The sequence below is a fragment of the Petaurus breviceps genome, unplaced genomic scaffold (genome assembly GCF_028583685.1).
Source record: "Petaurus breviceps papuanus isolate PSGF00001 unplaced genomic scaffold, PetGlider_PUasm1.0 81, whole genome shotgun sequence".
Classification (NCBI taxonomy): Eukaryota; Metazoa; Chordata; class Mammalia; order Diprotodontia; family Petauridae; genus Petaurus; species Petaurus breviceps.
In genome coordinates, this window is record NW_027186546.1 from 2,184,874 (window position 1) to 2,205,798 (window position 20,925).

The 20,925-nt window shown below is 35.1% G+C and overlaps 1 protein-coding gene and 1 long non-coding RNA gene across 3 annotated transcripts in view; one reads left to right on the forward strand and one right to left on the reverse strand.

Moving 5' to 3' along the window:
* Window positions 1-12,500, forward strand: part of LOC138176106 (uncharacterized) — a 42,536-nt gene extending 30,036 nt beyond the window's left edge. For both annotated transcript variants that reach the window (XR_011172162.1, XR_011172161.1), the window contains exon 6: window positions 12,410-12,500. This is a non-coding gene — a long non-coding RNA (uncharacterized lncRNA). The remainder of the gene's footprint in view (window positions 1-12,409) is intronic.
* The window catches only part of LOC138176105 (transcription factor SOX-5), a 503,378-nt gene that overhangs the window by 150,391 nt on the left and 332,062 nt on the right, over window positions 1-20,925 (reverse strand). The window contains exon 8 of the mRNA XM_069106851.1: window positions 11,889-12,009. Within this exon, the coding sequence (XP_068962952.1) occupies window positions 11,889-12,009 (121 nt within the window). The remainder of the gene's footprint in view (window positions 1-11,888; window positions 12,010-20,925) is intronic.

Below are 20,925 nucleotides of genomic sequence, written 5' to 3' on the forward strand. Positions count from 1 at the left end.
TGGGATTAACAAACTGTGGGTTTTCAACACAATCAATTTGAAAACCAAGCCAATACAGGGGAATCTTTAATTGCCATTACTATCACAAGGCATACCTAGAATCCTTACCAAATATGTAGATGAGACAAATCTAGGGGAGAGAGCTAAATAACATCTAGAATAGGAAAAAACTTTGACAAGTGAGAAAATTGGGCCAAATATCATAGGATAAAATTTAGGGATAATGTCTAGACCTTTGACTTTATTGGCAGAAGGAATTCCCTTTGCCAATGTAGGTCAGCAACTTCTCTGCAATTTCAGTCTTAGAAAGTTGTGCTGGGAAATTCACATTTTATATATACCTAATTCTCTGTTCCAACTGTCTTTTGGGTTGACAGAAATGGCCCCAGCTAGATACTGGGCTTTTTCCTTTAGGCTTAGTAGGGTGCCACACTGACACAAACACATGTCCTGCCCCAGGTCCCTCTATTCCTCATTTTTCTGGATGAACTATATTGCCTCACAGAGTTTTGTCATATTGCTGTCCTAGACCAAGCAAAATTTGGCTTGGTGGATTTTCATCAGGGTGGTGGGGGGTGGGTAGAGCTGAATTCTGTTGAAAGTTCATGGGTTAATTTGTACAATCCTGCTTCTAAAGTGTTGTGAGTAGTGGAAGACTGGGTGTTGAGTGAGGGCTTTAGGGGTTAGGGATTATCCTTCTTTGCTATTAGTTCATTTAGTTGTTAGCTCCTTACAATATCTGCTGTCCTAAATGGTAGACCCAGATGAAATTGTTTTGTTTATTGCACATATTCTTATTCTGGAGAGGTTTGAGTGGTTATGAGGCTCAGAGAAAATGTCTAGTCCTCCACTGTATTGGTCATGTGACCTGGAAATGTCAAAACACTCAAAGAACAGAATATTCCACTAGAATGGAAATGGCAATACTATAACCAAACAAAAGCAATGGATACAGCATCAACAACTTCCCAAAATGATTGCTTTCTCATTTCTACAACATCTTGGTAAGAATGTTTGTTGTACACTGATAGAATAATCTCAATGAAAGCAAGAGAATAGGCAGGTGATTTTTTTTCTGGTGGGGGGAGTGATTCTATACAACAGTCCACACAACTGATGGAAATGCAGAAACAATGTAAAAATTCAAGGAATTTTTTATTCATGCAGATAGCATTTGATTCCAGATCTATTGTTAGTTTCTTTAAAAAAAAATTCAATTGGTAGAATAAAATGCAACCTTGCAGGCTCTGCAAACTAGACTACTTCCTTTCATATGTTAAGGTTATTCAATTATCATCTCAATGCTGATGACTCAAATATACTTGAACTATAACTCTGCTGACCTCCAGTCTTAGGTCTGTAACTACCTATTGGAATTCTTGAAGTGGATATCCCATAGACATCTTAAGCTTAACATGTCCAAAACAACTTACTATCTTTCCTCCCAAACTCCCTACTCTTCCAAACTTGCCAGTTACTTTTGAGGGTACCACTATCCTCCAGGCTTCGACTCCTCTCTCATTCATCATAACCAATTTGTTGCCAAGGGTCTATCACTGTTACCTTTATGACTTCTCTCACAAAATGCTTTGTAGCTTCTCTTTCATGTCACTGCCACCACACTAGCAAAGGCTCTGACCACCTTGTGCCTCAACTATTACAATAGCCTGCTACAAGGCTTTCCCCTCTCTAGTCTGTCCTCCACTAAACTGTCAATCCCCTGCCTCCCACCCAATCAATACATTCTATTGGCTCCCTATCATGTCTAGGACTAAAGATAAAATCTGTTCAACACTCTAAATTGCCCTCCCCAATTCTTTCCAGTCTTCTTATACTTTATTCCCCACTCCACCTGCCTTGTACCCCTAATTCAGTGACATTGTCCTTTTTATTGTTAAACAAGACACTCCTCCAGACTGGGCGTTTTCACTTGCTGTCTGGAATGTTCTCCCTCCTAATCTCCACCTACTGGATTCCCTCAATACTCAACTAAAATTCCATTTACTATAGGAAGTCAATACTCTTTAATTCTAATGCCTGTTCTTTGTTGATAATTTCCAGTTTATTTTGCAGATAGCTATTAAAAAATACATAATAATTTGTATATATTGTCTCTCCCTATAGACTGTGAGCTCTTGGAGAGTAGAGACTATCTTTTTAACTTTTATTGTATCTCCTGTGCTTAATGCAATGCCTGGGGCCATAGTAGATGCTTAATAAGTGTTTATTGACTGACTATTAACAACAATCCAAGTTTTAAGATGGAAGGTATATGTTCATGTAAGGAGGTGGCTAGTGATAGAAAATTTCATGCAAAGAACAGAAGGATTCTCTCTCAGTATCAAATGTTTCTTCTCAGTCCTCATCCTTCTTGAACTTTCTCCAGCATTTGACACTACTGACCCCCTATCTCTTCTCTAGGTTTTTAATATCCTGCTCTCTGTTGATTCTCCTCCCCCTGATTGGGCTGCTCCTTACTTCCGTGCTGTATCATGATTCATGGACCATCTCCAACTGTGGGTGTACCCCAAGGCTTCATCCTACAAACTCTTTTCTCTTTTTACCCTCTCTCTTAGCAATCTCACTAAGTTTCACTGGATCACCTCTATGCAGCTGACTCGCAATTTTATAAATCCAAATCTGGTTTCCTTTTTGAACTGGTGTTTCAAACTCACAAAACTTATCTTATTTCCCACAAGCCAATCCTCTTCCAGTCATCCCTTTTTCTATCAAGGACACTAACATCCTTGTCGTCAACTCATTAGACAAACTCAGTCATTTTTGATTCAATGAATTTATAGGCAGGTGATACTCTATTCATTATAATCTGAAATGCTACGAAGTCTTTACATTACTGTTAAAAACAGAGATAGCAAAATATATGCTAGGCAGGCAACCTAGTAAATTGCTTTATCTATCTTTTAATCTATTTATGAAACAAAGAGTCACCATTTCATGTTTCTGCCAGTGATGTTTTATAATAAACCACAAAATACTAGTTCCTGAAGAATTAAATTTACATAACACCCAAAATGCAATGCATTGTAGGCATGATTAGGTTGAAATACATGACCAATAAAAAATTGTATAAAGAGGTATAAAGGGTGCCATTTGAGAGATATATGACCTACAAAGACAGATGATTGGTCTTATGGCAAGAGGGAGGAAATAACTCTCTGATGCATAACTCATGTGTTCTAATATCTATATAATGTCAAAAGTTCTGAGAGAAGGTCTACAGCATACTAGGTGGCTTACCCTTCTTGAAGAAATTGCAGAAGATCTCAGATAAAATCTTCATAGGATGAGAAAGCATACATAGATTACAATCTTATCATTGCCTGGCATGTACTCATGTTAATAAGATTTTAGGACCACTGAACTATCAAAACACACCCACTTCAGCAGGCACTGCAAAAAGAAGATGAATTGGGCCCAGATTGATGTGCAGAAACTAGACTGGATTATAATAGGAAATTACTAAGTACTTTCAATGATTCTTTTTTTTTTTTTTTTTTGCTTTTTGGAGGGCAATTGGGGTTAAGTAACTTGCCCAGGGTTATATGGCTAGTTTTTTGTGTGTGTGTGTGTGTGTGGGTGTGTGGGTGTTAAGTGTCTGCAGTCAGAACTGAACTCAGGTCCTCCTGACTCCAGGGCCAGCGCTTTACTCACTGCGCCACTTAGACACCCCACTTTCAATGATTCTAAGATGCATATATATGTATATGTATATAAATATGTAAAAATAGATAGACTCAATATCTATGTGTATATTGCCTATTTTTGGAACACTTGTTACAAATTTATACTCTATATGGCTATAAACTACACCACTCTTAAAAGAATCAGAATTATAAACTACCCAAATAACTGTAAAAATATAAGGGAGGTGATAGCACAAAAAAAGACACAAATGAACAGAAAAATAGTTGAATAGGTGATATAGTGAGGAACAAAAGATAGACCGAGACAGTCTGCCATTGGTCATGTTGCATTGCCTTTCTGGCTTCTGACTCTTTCCAGATTTCACCACCATTTCCCAGTGGAAATACCTTTTCCTTCCACCTCCCCCCCCCTTTCATCTCCCTTTTATGTGTTGTTTTTCCCCATTAGAATGTAAGTGCCTTGAGAGCAGGCAGTGAGTTTGATGGAGAGGTTGGGATCTTCACTAGAAGAGGATTCAGCCACGTCAGTATAATCATGGATACATCTAAGTATCTATGTATGTAATTTAAATATGCAGGTTTTTTTCTCCAGTGAGAGAAGTTGTGTTGTAAAAATTATTTCAAATCACAATTTTCAAGTATCTGAACACATCATATTAACTTCCATGTACTTGAGACTTAAAGATTTACAAAGTAATTTTCTCACAACAACCCTATAAATGTAGTGATCATTATTCCCGTTTTTCACCTGAATAGATTGAAGCACAAAGAGGTTAACTGATTTTCCATGATTATGTGTCCAGTTAGTGACAGAACTTGCAGTTACACCTACATCTTCTCTTTCAAATCCATTGTTGTTTCCAATACATGACAGGGATGTCTCTTACAAAGGCTGTGTCTATATTAAGACTATCTGATTTTTACTATTTAGATTGAATGGAGAAATCAAATAACCACCATCAGTCTGACTGATTTATCTTCTTTTATTCAGTTTTCTGAATTGACTAATTTGACCAGTTGTTTTGCTGGGACTATAGAAAAAATCTTAGTCTGATGGCAAATTAATTCTCAATTTTCTCTCCTTATTTTATATTTAAAATCTTAACTTCCATAACATCCTCATTACTAGATTATTTCATCGACTATTGTGCTTGTGCTGACTCAGATCAGCTCAGAAGAGCTGACTGTTAAATTTTTCAGCCTGAGAATTTACACCTCAGAAGTTGAAAAACAACTCAGGGCTTGATTTATTGTTTTGTTGATTGTCTAGTCCTAAGAAAAAGTGATGGAGAAAATTTTAATAATGCATTTTAACTTCAAAGTATATTGTGTGTACAGTCTCCCTCCCCACCACCAAAGAGCTGGTTATTAAACATTTACCAGCACACTTCTGATTTCAACCTTATTGCTTAGCTAGCCTAAAAATATTTTTAGGTTAAAAGCACTATGTGATTTTATTCTGAGATATATGAATGTAATATGAAATTAAAATAAAGTCCTGGGAATAAAATATTAATGTTATCATGTCAATTATATTCAGATTGTTTGTTTTGCAGGCCCTATCATATTTCTATTAAAGTGTTCTAATATTATTGAATGATTTTCATTCTAGTATGGCCAGTGGTTATAATTACACTTTGCTTTCATCATCCACAGTTGATGAGCCATTAGCCTTGGAGGAGAAAGAGAGTGGAGTTGTTGATTTGTTTCTGTTTATTAACTGGTTCATGTTTTGGTAGCTTGGAGTCTAGTCCTTGAATCCATGCATACCAATTTTTAGAATAAGAGTGCTATCACCCATAAAAGAAGGTAGCATTTAGGTAAAGAGGTAGTTAGTAGATAACCATAAAGGTTGACATTACCCCATTAGTGCCCTCTGGGATTGATGATGACCAAGGTAAGCATGTGCTTGACAATACTTGGTTCTTATTATTGTAAAGAAGCAGATGAGAAATCATACTATACTGCTAACTCTAGTAAGAAAGAAAGAATAATTTTATTTTTGTTCATTTTCTGTTACTAGCCCATTTTCCATGTCTGTATTACCTAAGAGGATGAGTTTAAAGTACTACTTTTATGTGATATAAAATGATCTTAATGTGAGTCTAAAATATAATTTTATTGCAATACTTTTTATGGAATTTATTGACTTTTCAATAATTTCTGATTATAGACAGAAACTTTGGACCAAACCATTAATCTTGTCCTATATGCCATGCTATAGAATACAAAAGAAGTCAAATCAAATCAACCACCATTTATTAGGTGTTTACTATGTGCCAGGTATAACGATAAGTGCTAGACAAAATGAAAACCAAACCAAAACTTGTCAGTCCTTCATACTTAACAAATCTGCAAGCACATAGAAAACTTTAAAATAACGAGGCAAAATCATTTCTCTTCTCTTGAATTTCTTTCAGCTATAAAGTTCCCATCACAAAGGTAGACCACAATCATTTCCATAGAGTCTATCTACATCAATATTGAAATAGCAATAGAAAATAGAAAGACAAACATTCTCCTTAATGCTAAGGGCATGGTTTTATCATTTCTAACTAGGAATGACCTTAAGAATTCTTATATGATCAAAGACACCTATTGGCTTATTGTTGCTAAAAAAAAATAGCTTCAAATAATCATATTATATTTGAAAATACAGTTGGCAACATTTTTAAAATACTTAAATGGACTATGTTAAATAACTCCATTTAACAGCTGAATTTATTCAGAACCTTGGAGCATAATTTGCAACTAACTCATTTTCTTGAGTTCATCAGGATGCAGTCCTACTCAGAATCACACACAGTGTTGAAAGGAACCATTCCAAGATTGTTTAATTGTTGCAGAAATCTATTGGTAACACCTACCCTCTAAGTTTTTTTTCAAGGCAAAATAATCTCTTCCATTCTCTATGATACAGAATTCTATGATTGTAACAGAATATTTGTCAAATATTTGAACATATTGATAAAAAACTCATTTAAATATATTTCTCTAGGAAAAAAAAATGTGTTCATATCCTCATGGCCCACATCTGTGCAAAAGTAGTATGATCTTCCATTTAGGCAAAAAATGAATGTCAAATTCCAAATTTTTCTTTCTTCATTCTTTTGTTTCCCTTGATATTTTATCTCCCTATCTTGACCAAGATGAAAATGGAGTGGTCACCCACAAACCCAATCCTACTTCTGATTGGCACAGAAGCTTTGCTTTATGTATGCCAACATCACTTCACATGGAGGCACCCACATGGGGAATGCAAAGGACCTGCTTCTGTGGTCCCCTGTGACATGGATGGGAGCAGGCTTTTCCAATAGGTGCACAGCTGGAACAAACTATATCTTTAAAACTACCAGATTATGACACTGACTCTTTCCTGTTGTTCCCAAAGGGGTTATCCTGTTCACACATGGCGCAGGTACCACGAACTGAACCAGGTAAAGGGAAAGACAACTTTCCACTCCTTTTTCTGAGACCCTACAAATCCCAAGAAATGGGATTTAGATTTTGTTCTGGTCTGGGTTTTCATTTTTTAACTTTTTGTCCATTTCATTTCTAGGTGCACGATTAAAATATAAACAAAACCTTGATCCTTACCAGATGTAGATGAGCGGCGGCAATCCTGGAGACCAAATAGTTCAACTGTCTTAACAAGGGAGATCTGAGAAATCAAAGTACCCGAGTCTTCGACTTGGTACTTGGTAGCACTCTTCTAAATAGGAACTAGGCTAAGCAGTGAACTGAATCCCCCTCCCTATTGAATGAGATGATATTTTTAAAGTGTTTAGCACAGTGTCTGGCATATAGTGTTTTATAAATGCTTATTACATTCCCTTTACCCCTATCACAAAGTAGTGTTGGGGCGATTATTCTTCCTCTCCCAGGTATTGCAGGGTATGTTAATATACTTGTTCTTACTATACCATTGACATGTATATTCATTTGTAAAAGCTAATCTGTTAAGCAATAAAACTGAATTAGCGTTTAGGTGACCCCTAAAACTGAGTAAATGAGTCAATGGGGATTAGAGCCAGTGGCAAAAAGACTAGATACCCCAAATTCCTTTAAGGTAGTTATGTCAAATTAAAATAGAAACAGGAGCCACTGAACTGTACATGAGGATCTCTGTAGGCCATATGTTGATTTAGAAAACTACATATGACCGTCACCTATGTTCTATTGTATTTTTATTTATTTTGTTAAATTGTTCCTGATTAGATTTTAATTTGGTTTGATCTGCACTTGGGAGCATTATAGACTGGGGTATATGTTAGACATTTCTGCCTTAAGGGAAGTGGAGAACCTGGAGGGAATGGTAAAATGTAACATATCTGGTCTTCAGGGCATGGGGGCCAGTGTAGTCACTAAAAGTTTAAGACATAATATTTAAGAAAGCTAGCCTAGTGGCCATTATCCAGATTTTAAAAATTGAAGTTATATGTTATTATATTCTCAGAAAGCTATACGGTATACCTGGATAATACTATCTTAATTTCCTGTAGACATGCCTTCTCTGAGTTCAGATTTAATCTTATGCCTATTGTTTATATGAGGGTTGGTTTAAGCAATATCCCCTCAGAATACATTTCTATACCTTTTGAAAAATCATAGATGAAGACATTGGCTATAATGTTATCCTGTGTCTCCCAAGTAACAACCTATGTATTTTTTTCTCTAGAATTCTTTTTTAGGTGGGAGTCTAGGTAGTGCAGTGAATAGAGCACCGGGCCTGGAGTCAGGAGGACCTGGGTTCGGATCGGGTCTCAGACACTTTACACAAAAACTAGCCATGTGACCTTGGACAAGTCACTTAACCCCAATTGCCCTCCAAAAAACAACCCCCCCCCAAAAAAGAATTGATTTCTAGAATAGTATCTACCCCTATTCATATTCTTCTTATCACACAAAAACAATACAACATATTTCCATAGGTGCCTCTGAACTTAATTCAATTCCTAGATATAGAAAGGAATGTAATCTAATTACCTAATGCATCTATTTTTCCTGCATCCTTCTTTTAACTTATTTTTGTCCTTCAATTTTTTTTGTTAATTGTCCAGGTTGTATGTGCCTTAACTTTAGAGGACATTTCAAATCCTTTTTGGAAGCAGGTGGGGTATACATCATAAATATAAATATTTATGCATTTGAAATACTAACATTACTTTAGTTTGTTTTGCTTCTTAACCTGTTTCTCCCCTTGGGGTGATTCCAAGATTTCTTTATACTTCTAAAAAGATGAACATATTATATTATGAAAGAATATGGGAGGAACAAAAGAAATAGAAAAATTGATCATTATAATAATGACATTTATATTATACTTTTCTAATAATAACATAACAACCTATAACATAGGTAGGAGTCAGAAATCTTATTATCCCCGTTTTATAGAAGAGAAAAGTGAATCTCAGCATTGTTAAGTGACCTCCCCCCCAGTCATACAAATAATGACACAAATGGGACTTGAGCCTGTCTCTTTACTTGTATATCAATGCTTTTAATCTTCCATATTCTTCCCTACTTCGATTTTGATTAAAAGCATGATTAAACTATGGATACTATGGATAAAGTATAGATACAGTTTCTCCTTGTCAAAAGCTCGACAATGACATTAAAAATTCTGTTGGTATCACTTATACTGAAAACCAGTAACTATTACCACTAATTAAAGCAATTATCAAAAGGAAATTCTACACATCTTGCATAAGATCTGGTATAAAATCGAATAGATTACCATTTATCATTTTATTTTTCCTCATCCCATTCCTTATGTATAATATAATTAAAGAGAATTCTTGACTACTTTTCACTTCAGCTCAGCTTCTCATTCAAACTAAGTTAGATGTGCCAGGGAATCAACAAGGGCAGAGCTTCCTTTTTCTACTGGCTTCTGCTCAGTTCTAGACTTTGGCATGCTATTAGTACCTAGCTTGCCAGGAGCAGCAGAGACTTTATTCTGTTTGATTTCCAAGGTTACAAAAAAGACGGTATATTACTTGAAAATTTAAGTACTGAAGGTACCATATGAACATCATATGCTTAACATACTAACAATTTTTAGGCAGAGAAAAAAAAGCCACACTGCATCGATGCAGAACAAATTAAATCTGTCTAATGGGAATGCAGTAGAAGTGTTCTTGACCTTTTCCAGGCCTCTTGTTATGGCAGTGTTCCTATTTGGTGCGGTTTTCTCCTTAGGGTAGTATTCTATAATGGGATTTAGTTCTTTTCTTTAGAAAAGAAAACCACTGGAAGAACCAAATGAGTCTGCATGCAGATATTGCTACTGCCCACTGACATGACTGATGGTTTAGACAATGATATCATAGTTACCAAAACACAATGGGTAAAAAAAATCATTATTAAAAATAAATAGAAAATAGAAAAATATTTTAAAATTGCCTTTTATAAAATAACAGAATAGAAATTGCATTTATGGGGAGGAAAAGGGTAGAGGAGAAGAGTGAGGTTCAGATTTGTAATTTCACCTTGGTGGGGAATTCCCCCTATGGACTTCCTCTACAAGTCCAGATCAGCAATTCCTTGCTAATAGATAGTTTTAGAAAGTTGCCCGGGGCAACTGCTAATGCAGAGAAAAGGCTCATCCTTAGGTCTCTGAGGTTTCACCTTAAGCCCTCTATCTATTTCTTTTAGTTTTGTAATACTTTATTACAGAAAAATTAGGGGATTTATAAACTGATTAGTAGTTCTGTGTGCAGATTTTAATGTTAGACAAATTTAGAGATAAGCATAATTCAAACTAGATTTGAGAACACTAGAAAAAAGTCATGAGAAAACATAATCACACAGGCACACATCTAACTTGTATATCACTAGCAGTACTAAAATTCACTAACTCCAAAATGATTTGTTAATTTTTCTCTGACACCTACACTGTATTTCTTTGAAGTGATAGGAATACAGAAACAGAAACATAGTGACATTATGAAAACCAGAAAAATATCATTCTTACAAAAATACTAGAAAGCTTTTGAAGAACATGAAGAAATAAGTAGGAGACATGGAAATACAGAAACATTGACTGATAGGAATCTTCATTGATGCCAAATTTGAAATTGGTATTGACCTGAATTCTACATAAATGAAGACTGACAGAATGGGTCCACCAGTCTTTACCATCTGCCCAGATGTTATGTTCACCAGGCTCCAGAGTATTGCAATTTGACCAACCATTTCACCCCAAGTACTCTTAGGTTTTGTCTTTCACCCTTTGCTATGCATTAAGGACCACCAGGCCTTTCCTTTTCATTTGCAGCTAAACCTTCCAATATGTGTTATTTCTCCTAATTAGAATGTGAGCACCTTGAAAGCAGGGACTGTCTTGCTTTTCACTTTGTGTGTCTAGCACTTTATATGGTGATTGATATATAGTAACCATTTAATAAATGCTTTTCATGCAGTCATTCTCCTTGCCAAAGCCAAGACCCCTATTCCATTCTAGAAGTCATAAACAACCCTTGCTTTAAAAACAGACAGCAGAATGATAAGGCAACAACTTATTCCCATATGTGAGTTCATTTTACTAGAATTTCTTGAACACTTTTTAATTCTAAATTTTAGAGTGGTATATGTCTCATATCTATTTTTACAAGCATTCTGCAATTATCAGTTAGCATCATTATAAATGCATCACATTTCTATGCTCTTCTGACTAGTCATCATATTTGAGTGAAATTAAATTCAAGTTCATCAATTTGGCCACATTTTAAAATTTGAATTATGCATTTTGATCTAGCAAGGCATGTATTCTAAGTATCTAATTTTGATGTCATTATTTCAAGTTTTAGAACTATATTTTCCCCAAACTAACCAGAATATACAACTTAGATTTTGCTAAAAATATAGATTATATAGCATATGCATATATTGTGCAGTATATATGTGGAGACATATTTCAATCTTTAAATAAAAATTTTAAAACCATTAATACTTTGAAAATATACTGATAATGAGTTTTAGTTGAACAATCACAGAGAGGTATGAAAGTAAATAACACAGTATTAATCCACCCTTCAATAAAACATATGCCATTTATGCTCAACTTAATATTAAGTTAAATCCCTTTCCACACCCTCTGAGTATAGTCTTTCTAAAATAAATGTGATATATCTGTGAGCTCACTTCTTGGTGGGGCATTAATAGCAAATGGCGTGAACCCACCCTCCGCCCACTCCCAAATGGAAAATCAACAGTACTTACTACATCCTGCCTTGTAGCTGAAGCCTGGAGGAAGGAGGAATCCTTGCTGGGCAGCTGCTGCCAGTGTTCGCTGGTCTGGAGGGAATACTGGAATCATTAATGGAGGCAGCTGACCTTGAACCTGCTGAACATGAGAAAACGAATCAAAGGGAGAATTCTTTTTTCCTTTAAGGAAAATGAAGGTGTTTAGTCCATTGACTACATTGGGGCTTTTAATTTGAGCTGCAAACTATGGAATCACCTTAATTATAGAATAATAGGAAATGAGACTTAGAAGTGACTTTAGAAGCCACTTAGTTAAATCTCCCACCAAATCCAGGAATCCCGTCTACAGGGTACTTGATATATGGTCATCTGACTTCTACTTGTACATATCCAAAGGTTTCACTCCTTTGCAAAGCAGCCTGTCTACCGTTGTAATGCCCTAATTACTTAAAAAGATTTTCCTTTGCTGAGGTAAGAAAGGGTTATCTTCCTTTCTATGAAAAAAAAAAGTTTAATTATCTTGTTATCTCTTCCAGTGCCCAGTATAGTGTTCTGCATATGGCGAACATTTAATAAATGACTATTGAATGAAAAAATCAATTACTTGGTTCTAGTTCCTCTTTCTGAAGTAACACAGGGTGAGTATAATTTTTCTTCCAAATCATAGCCCTACATGTAGTGGGGACGGTTGTCATGTGGGGACAGTTGTCATGTCAACACTTAGTCTTCTCTTTTCCAAGTTAAACAACCCAACTCTTTTTCATATGACATGTTGCAGACTTCCAAACACCTCACCATCCTTATTGTCTGTCTCTGGATGTAGTTTAGTCAACATCTTTCTTAAAATGTGTCATTCTTAAACAGTACCCAGTCTGAAAAATACTGAGTGGGGGAGGTATTAAAGCTTCTTCTGAAATCAGACTTCTCTGAATGCCATGTAAAACTGCATGCCCTAACTGTATCAAAAATACATGTCTGCATTTTAAATATACGTACATAAGTGTACACATAAATATATATGTACATATATAATTTGTTTAAGCTTGCTTATTTTCAGTTAATCAATGCTAAAAATTATCTGCCTTTAGTAAGAAACAGAGAAGCTATTTTAAAACACATTGAAACAGTGCAAATGATTTTCTTATATATCTAGAAAAATTCAATACACATATAATCATTGGTGATTCATCAGAATAATTTGCATTACATTCAGTAAGTCTGCAGAGCTCCCCCTTTTCTCAAATCTTAGCTAACATTCAATTTTCAAATAAGTAAGCACAATAAAATTAAATCTCCTTCAAAACTTCTTGTTAAGACAAAATATACATTTAAAATCTTTTCAGCCAAAGAAAGGTTATGGTTGGTTTTCTTAATGTAGTTAGGGATGGAGTTAAAGGGGAAAGGTATTTCCTCTGACGTTAGAAAAATTCAAAATGAATTAGAGAAGACCTTTCTTTCATTTAAAAAATTCATAATATAGTCATTTTTTAGCATTAAAACATAGTATTTATAATTCTTCTAGAGATGAACGGTATATAATCTTTGCACTTTAGAAACCTACTATATAACACAGCATGCAGCAATATAAATGTACATGTAAAAAATTAAAATTTTTATGAGTAAATAGAATTCACATTTTCTTATTTTTCTGTTATGAAATATTTTAGTTTTCTTCTTAGAAAGTGGGTCTGAAGAGGGAAAGGTAAAGATTATCACCTTGCCTTCCAGTTAGAAAATTGCACTGAGACTAAATTTACAAATCTTCAGCTAACAGGAGGCAATTTTAATTCAGCTTGAAACAATTAAAAATAGTTAAAGCTAAAACTTTTGCAAACTTTTCTAAAGCATTTAGTCTTTTGAGTGCTATAGCATTCATTCACACACCATCCATGGGGATCAGCTCACCCACAGCTGAAATTCAGCCACCTTCGGTAGGGAACATGGCAGCTGTTTAAAAGCACATAGCAACATTACACAGCCGTTTCAGGCAGAAAATGAAGAATATAATATCCAAATGAGATCACAAAGGGAGTTTAGGTAGGCAATATATAATTACCCAAACTGGAGCTAAGCCAGGATCAGGATACTAACTCCCCATATTAGAAGAAAAGTGTCATGGGATCTTCAATGACCACTAATGATCTGTTATTTCATATTTAATGGAAAAGGTAAGGCACATATATCAATTGGCTGACTCATTCTTAGAAAAAAAATGGTATTAAAATTAAGTAGAAAAGTAATTTCCCTTCCAATCAATCTACTAGAATAGTTGAGGAAATCTCATTGAGAAAGTATTTATATAGCAATAGAAGCATATAAAAATGAAGTGATATCGTTTTCAAATTTACTGCTTAAAATTTGATCCACACCTCTCACTTCCCACCAGACATTTTCTGCTTGTCCCACCTCCTGCTTTATTTGATTCAAGACAAAGACAAAGTAGCCATATTCTTTCAGAACAAAAATGAACAGCCATGTGGATTTTTACATAGTACTCTTCTTCGGCAAAGAGCCACAGAACTTTTTAAAAAATCGTTTCCAAGGATGAAAGTGACTTTGCCAAGCAAAGTGGCTTCAAAACAGGACTCAAAAATACTAATAGAAAGACAGATGGTTCTACTAAGAGCTTGGCTGCCAAAAAAAAAAAAAAGGAGAAAAAAAGCAGAAAAAAGGAATGATGTTATTGAAGCTGACTGCAAAGTTCTCTGATGACTGCGAATACTTTTGTCCCATTGCAAGTGCTAACTCTGCCTTCAGGGCTGATAGAGCTAAAATACCAGCCTCCCCACATTCTACCTCCCTGTGCTCTCTCCCCTCCAAAATAAAACCTGTCAGTGCCAAAGCCCACAATCCAGCAAAATCCTACACTTGATTCTGACTGACTGCTCAACAGAAGCAAAATATTGCACGGAAGGACTCCCATTTCGGAATAGACTCAGAAGGAAAATTACCCTTTTTTCCTTCAAAACTGTCTGTCATATTTTCTTTTTCTAATTCCCCTTTTCCTCCTCCCTGCCACAAAAGGGCCCCTGGGCCCTATGAGTTCAGACGATATAAACTCAATTTGTATAAAGGGGGGAGGAAGAAGTAGCACTGCAGAGACATGAGAATAGTTTGCAAGGATTTAAAATAATCCAGTCAAAACACAGTGCAATTTTCCTTCCAAACTACTACTACAATAATATCTCCACTTTATTTCCTTCAGGGCAACTGTCATTTCTTTTTAACTAGATTGCTACCAGATATAATAGAAACTGAAATATTATATGGTCACTGACTCTTCCTTTATATGGCTCATTTCACTACTGCATCTTAACTTTTACATGATGTGTTTGTTAGCATTGTTGCTAGGATATAACCATTTAAAAATGATATAGAATTAAGTCTTCCTTTTCAATTTTAAAGCGATGAAGTATATTTTAAATTCTATATACAATTGATTTACACATTTCCCCAATAAATATGCTGTTCTTTAAAAATGAATGATTCATGTATATCTGGCATTTTCTTATCCAACATACTTTTCTAATAAGTAGAATTCAATTTGTCTAATTTCAACCAACACAATAATGAAAAAAAAAATAACTATATTAAAATTCAGTGACGTTTGTTTACTGTAATTCAGTGTAATCTCTATGTTCTAAGATGATAGGATAATTATTTAGGGTGACAAGACAGGGTGACTGTTTACCAAGAGAATAATTGTTGGGGAACAGACAGATGTTTTCTTTGCTAAGGGAAACTAAAATCTTTGGGGGTATTACACCAGTCATAAATAGCACCTGTTTTTGAGAGTACTTAGCTGCAAAACATTCCCTGAAGGATAACAAGGGTATTGATCATAATCTCTGAAGCTTGAGGCATGACTTTGTGATTGAGATTTCTTTAATTTCTTGCACATAAAACTTGAACAAAATTTTTTTATCACAAATTCATATTTTTCCATAAATATATGTGATTTTGTTTTCTGTCTTTTTTAAATAATAAAATATCTTGATACATGCATGTGCTATTTCCTACTCATACAATTGCTTTTTTTCTTTGCTGGCAAAAATTCACATTGTTTTATGTCACATGGTACTATGTCAGTTAGAAATAAGCAGAGGAAAAATAGGACACAAAATATACTGGGCAAGGTGAAATATACTGCAGATACTCAGTCTTAGGGATCCAAATAATTTCATTACAAAATCCACTTCTAAATGGTTTTCCCATGTACCATATTATTGTTTTGAGGTTCCATTCATTAGTTCATTCATTATATAATATTGTGGAACATTGTATACTTCAAATGTCTAAAATATCTGCAAATATACCTACAAAATATCCTCAGGAATTATATGAATTCAACACGTCTAGATAACTCAGTGGATAGAGCACTGGGCATGGAGTCAGGAAGACCTGAGTTCAAATCCAGCCTCAGACACTTACAAACTGTGTGAGCCTGGGCAAGCCACTTTACCTATGTTTGCCCTAATCTATTTGAGAAGAAAATGACAAAGCACTCCAGTATCTTTGCCAAGAAAATCCCATGGACAGTATGGTCCATGGGGTCATGAAGAGTTGGACACCACTGAATGACAACAAATGAAATACTTTTAACAGAAATAAAGGGAGTCTTACACGACTACAGGGACATTAATTGTTCAAGATTGGACTGTGCTAATATAACCATAAAAAGGGCAACACTAAATTAATTTACAGATTTAGTTCTGTACTCATCCAACTACCAAGAGCTTATTTGTTTTAAACTAAGGAAAATAATAACAAAATAAATCTGGAAGAACAAGAGGTCAAGAATCTTAATGGAAATAATGCTAAAAAAATAAAATAGGAATGAAATGGAGTAGCAGTACCAGTTCTCAAACTATAATCATATTTCAAAACAGTAGTCATCAAAACTATTTGGAAATTAAAAAAAAATAGAAAAGTTGATTGATGGAACCAATTAGGTAAATACAAACAAACAAACAAAAAACAAGCCCAGAAGCAATTAAATGTAGTATCACAGTATTAAAACCAAGATCCTCAAAGACTAGGGTAAGGACTCCCTATTTTAAAAAAGCTTCTAGGAAAACAGGAAAGTAGTCTAGAGCAACATCTGACACCACATACCATAACAAAATCCTAGTGGGATATATGATCTAAATATACAAAGTCATATCATAACGTTAAAAAAAAAAGACATCCAGAAAAGAAAGACAGTAGATACCTTGCTTTCATGAATTATATGCAATTATGAATGTTTGCTACATCTAGATAGAATAATTCTTATATAAATGGGGATGATACTAAAATATTCTGTCTGTTGATATAAAATGGATAATATTAATTGTATAAAATTGCAAAATTTTGCGTAAGGAAAATGAATGAAGTGGTGGCTAGGTGGAGCAGTAAGTAAAGCACCAGCCCCGGAGTCGGGAGGACCTGAGTTCGATTCCGGCCTCAGACACTTACCACAAAAAAAACTAGCCGTGTAACCTTGGGCAAGTTACTTAAACCCAATTGCCCCTCAAAAGGGAAAAAAAAAAAAGAAAATGAATGGTGCTAGAATCAGAAGGAAAATAAATATATGGAGAAATTTTCACAGCATCTTCATCTGATAGTTCTATTATGCAAGATAAAGAATTTATGTGTGTGTATCTCTTTGTATGTATGTATCTATACCATCCTTCTAATTAATATGTAGTCAAAGGATAAAAACAAGCAATTTTCAAATGAAGAAATACAAGCTTTCAATAACAGTATGAAGATTTTATACAAATCACTAATAATGAGACAAATTTAAAAAAAAACAACAACCACCTCTTAATATTATATGTAAGGCCCATTAAATTGGCAAAAATTAAAAAGGAAGAAAATAATAATTGTTGGAGAAATTGTGACCAAGATAGGTATACTAATACGCTACTGATAGAGTTATGAATTAGTAGAACAATTCTGGAAAATAATTTGAAATGATAAATTTTGAATTTGAATTTGAAAATATAAAGTTGCTGAACTGTACATACACCTTGACCTATTAAATTATTATTAGGTATATGTACCAAGAAAGTTATCGCCATACCCAACCACAGGCTAATACAACAATCAAGGAATGAGGTGATGAGACCCTTCACTAAAGGTGGGGCAGTATCAGAGGAGAGGGTGGTATTGGAGAGATACTGCAAAGGTGAAATTGACAGGCCTTGGCAGCTTGAGTATGGAAGGTAAAAGATAGTGAGGGTTCTAGGATGGTTCCTAGGTTGCAAGCCTGAGATGATGGGAGGACGATGTTGCCCTCTACAGTAATAGGGAAGGTGGGAGGGTGATTGTGTTTAGGAGCAAAGATAATGAGTTCTCTCATATTGAGTTTAAGATGTCTACTGGACATCCCATTAGAGATATCTGAAAGGGAGTTGGAAATTTGAGATTAGAAATAAACTGAGAGATTGGGGCAGGAAAGGTAACTTTGAGAATTACCACTGTAGTGATTGTAATTAAATCCATGAGAGCTGCTGAAATCAAGCAAAGTAGTATAAAGGGAGAAGGGAAAAGGGAACCCTGGAACCTGAAGGACACCTGTAGTTAGAGGGTGTGATATGGAGGAGGATCCAGCAATGGAGACAGAGAAGAAGAGGTCAGAGAGGTAGAGGAGAACCAGGAGAGAGTGGTGCTTCAAAAACCTAGAGAAGAGAGCATCAAGGTAGAGTGATCAGCAATGTCAAAGCCTGCAGAGAAGTGAAAGAGAATGATCGGGAAAAGGCCATTGTATCCGGCAACTAAGAGATCATTTGTAACTTTGGAGTGAGCAGTCTTGGTGGGGTGATAAAGTCAGAAGTCAGATTGGAAGGTGTTAAGATGAGAGTGAGAAGAGAAAAAGTGGAGGCATCTATTACAGATAGCTATTTTGAGGAATTTGGGTACAAAAGGCACAAAAGATATAGGACAATGGTTGGAAGGGATGGAAGGATCAAGTGAGGTGTTTGGTTTTATTTTAGGATAGGGGAGACATAGGTATGTCTGTATGCAGTAGGAAAGAATTCATTAGAAAGGGGGATATTAAAAATAAGTGAAAAAGTGGGAGAGAGGGCGAAATCTAATGGAAGAGATAAGATGGAATGGTATCACTTGAGCAGGTAATGGGGTTAGCCTTATTAAAAAGTAAGGTCTTTTGTCATGTGAAACAAGGTAAGGAAATAAAAAGTAGCAGAAGGCACCTGAGTGATAGGAAATGAAGAGGGAGAAAGATGGCCTTCATAGTCAAAGGCATCTATTTTCTCTGTAAAGGTTGAGGCAGGGTTCTCAACTGAGTAAAAGGAGAGAAGTGGATCCATGGGAAGTTTGAAGATGGATGAAAAAGTTCAGAAGAATTGCTGTGGAGAGGGTGATAGCTGATTAGGAGATATAGTAAGATTGCCTAGCAGCAGTAAAGGCACAATTAAGGTTATCTAACATAAATTTGTAGCTGACTCAGTTGCATGATTTTCTCCATCTTCATTAATCAGGATATATATAGCTGAGAAGGTAACAAATTGCAAGAGTGATCCAAGGCTGAGACATAATCTAATAAGGGTATAGCATGAAAAGGGGAAAAGGGATTCAAGAGAGCAGGACAGGGTAGAGATAAACTGGTTCACCAGAGAGTTGAGATGGTAAGAAGTGAAGACTATGGCTAGTGCAGCAGAAATAGCCTGGGAGAGAATTGAAGGCTCAGGGAACTGAAAGTCACAGTACAGGAAGACAGGGATTTACTAGATCCCCAGAATGAGACATAAATTCTTAAATATGGTCAATATGTTGATTTTTTTTGCTTACTTATACATATGTATTACAAAGGACAGTTTTTGCTTGGAGAGAGTTGATAAGAAACATTAGTGGGTCATAGATGACATGAAATAGTATCAGCAAGATATTAAAAGAAAAAAACCACTGAAGAGAACAAAAATAGAGCAATTTTACAATTCCCTTGTTAGATTTACAATTATTAGCTGTGTGACCCTGGGCAAGTTACTGAAATCTCTGTTTACCTCAGTTTCCTCATTTGTAAAATGGGAATAATAATAGCATCTACCTACCAGGCTTGTTGTCAGGATCAAATGAGATAATTGTAAAGCATTAGTACCTTGACACACAATAAGTGTTATATAAATGTTAACTTTCATTATGATTACTATTAGATAACATTTCTTTTAAAAAAGCATATAACACGTTTGTAGTTTCTAATAAAATCCTTTCCTATTTTGAAATATTTGTGCATATTAAAGATGGTTAAGTTAATGATTAAAAAAAGAAAATTAAAAACAAATGTCTCAGATATCCCAGAGGTATCTCAAACTCAAAATGTTAAAAATAGAACTCATCTTTCCTATCAACTTCACCCTCTTATTAACTTCCTTATTTCTGTTGGTGGTCCACCATTATTTATACCTTTCACTCATATTCATAAACCTGGATTCATATTAGACTCAGACTCATAGTATATTAGAGTTAGAAGGGACCTCAAACCGTCACCTAGTCAATATATGAAAAGAATCCCTCCTCTAATATAATAAAAGTGGACATACAGATTCTGGTTGCTGATTTCCACTGCAGAGAAACTCATTACATCCTCAAGCAACCCATTTCACTTATAGATAGCCCGAATTATTAAGAAGTTTTTCCTAAGATGAAGGCTAAATTTGTTTCTTTAAAAGTTCTACCCGTTCCTCCTGGTTCTTCCCTCTGGTGCTAAACAAATCTAATTCCTCTTCAAATGACAGCCATTCAAATACATGAAGTCAGCTCCAATTTTCCCTTTCCCCCCAGTATTCTTCAGGATAAACATCCCCAGTTCATTCCTTTCCTTTAACCATTCCTCATATAACGTGTATTCAAGGTCTTTCTCTATTTTAGTTGCCCTTCTCTGAATGATCTCCAGTTTATTAAAGCCTTTCCTAACCATGGCATTCAAAACTGACCACAATACTATAGAAACAGTGTGACAAAGACATAGCACAGTGGGGCTATCACGTCTATATTCATGTAACCCAAGCATTTCTTACTGTACTTTAATATACTGTTGGTTTCTTTG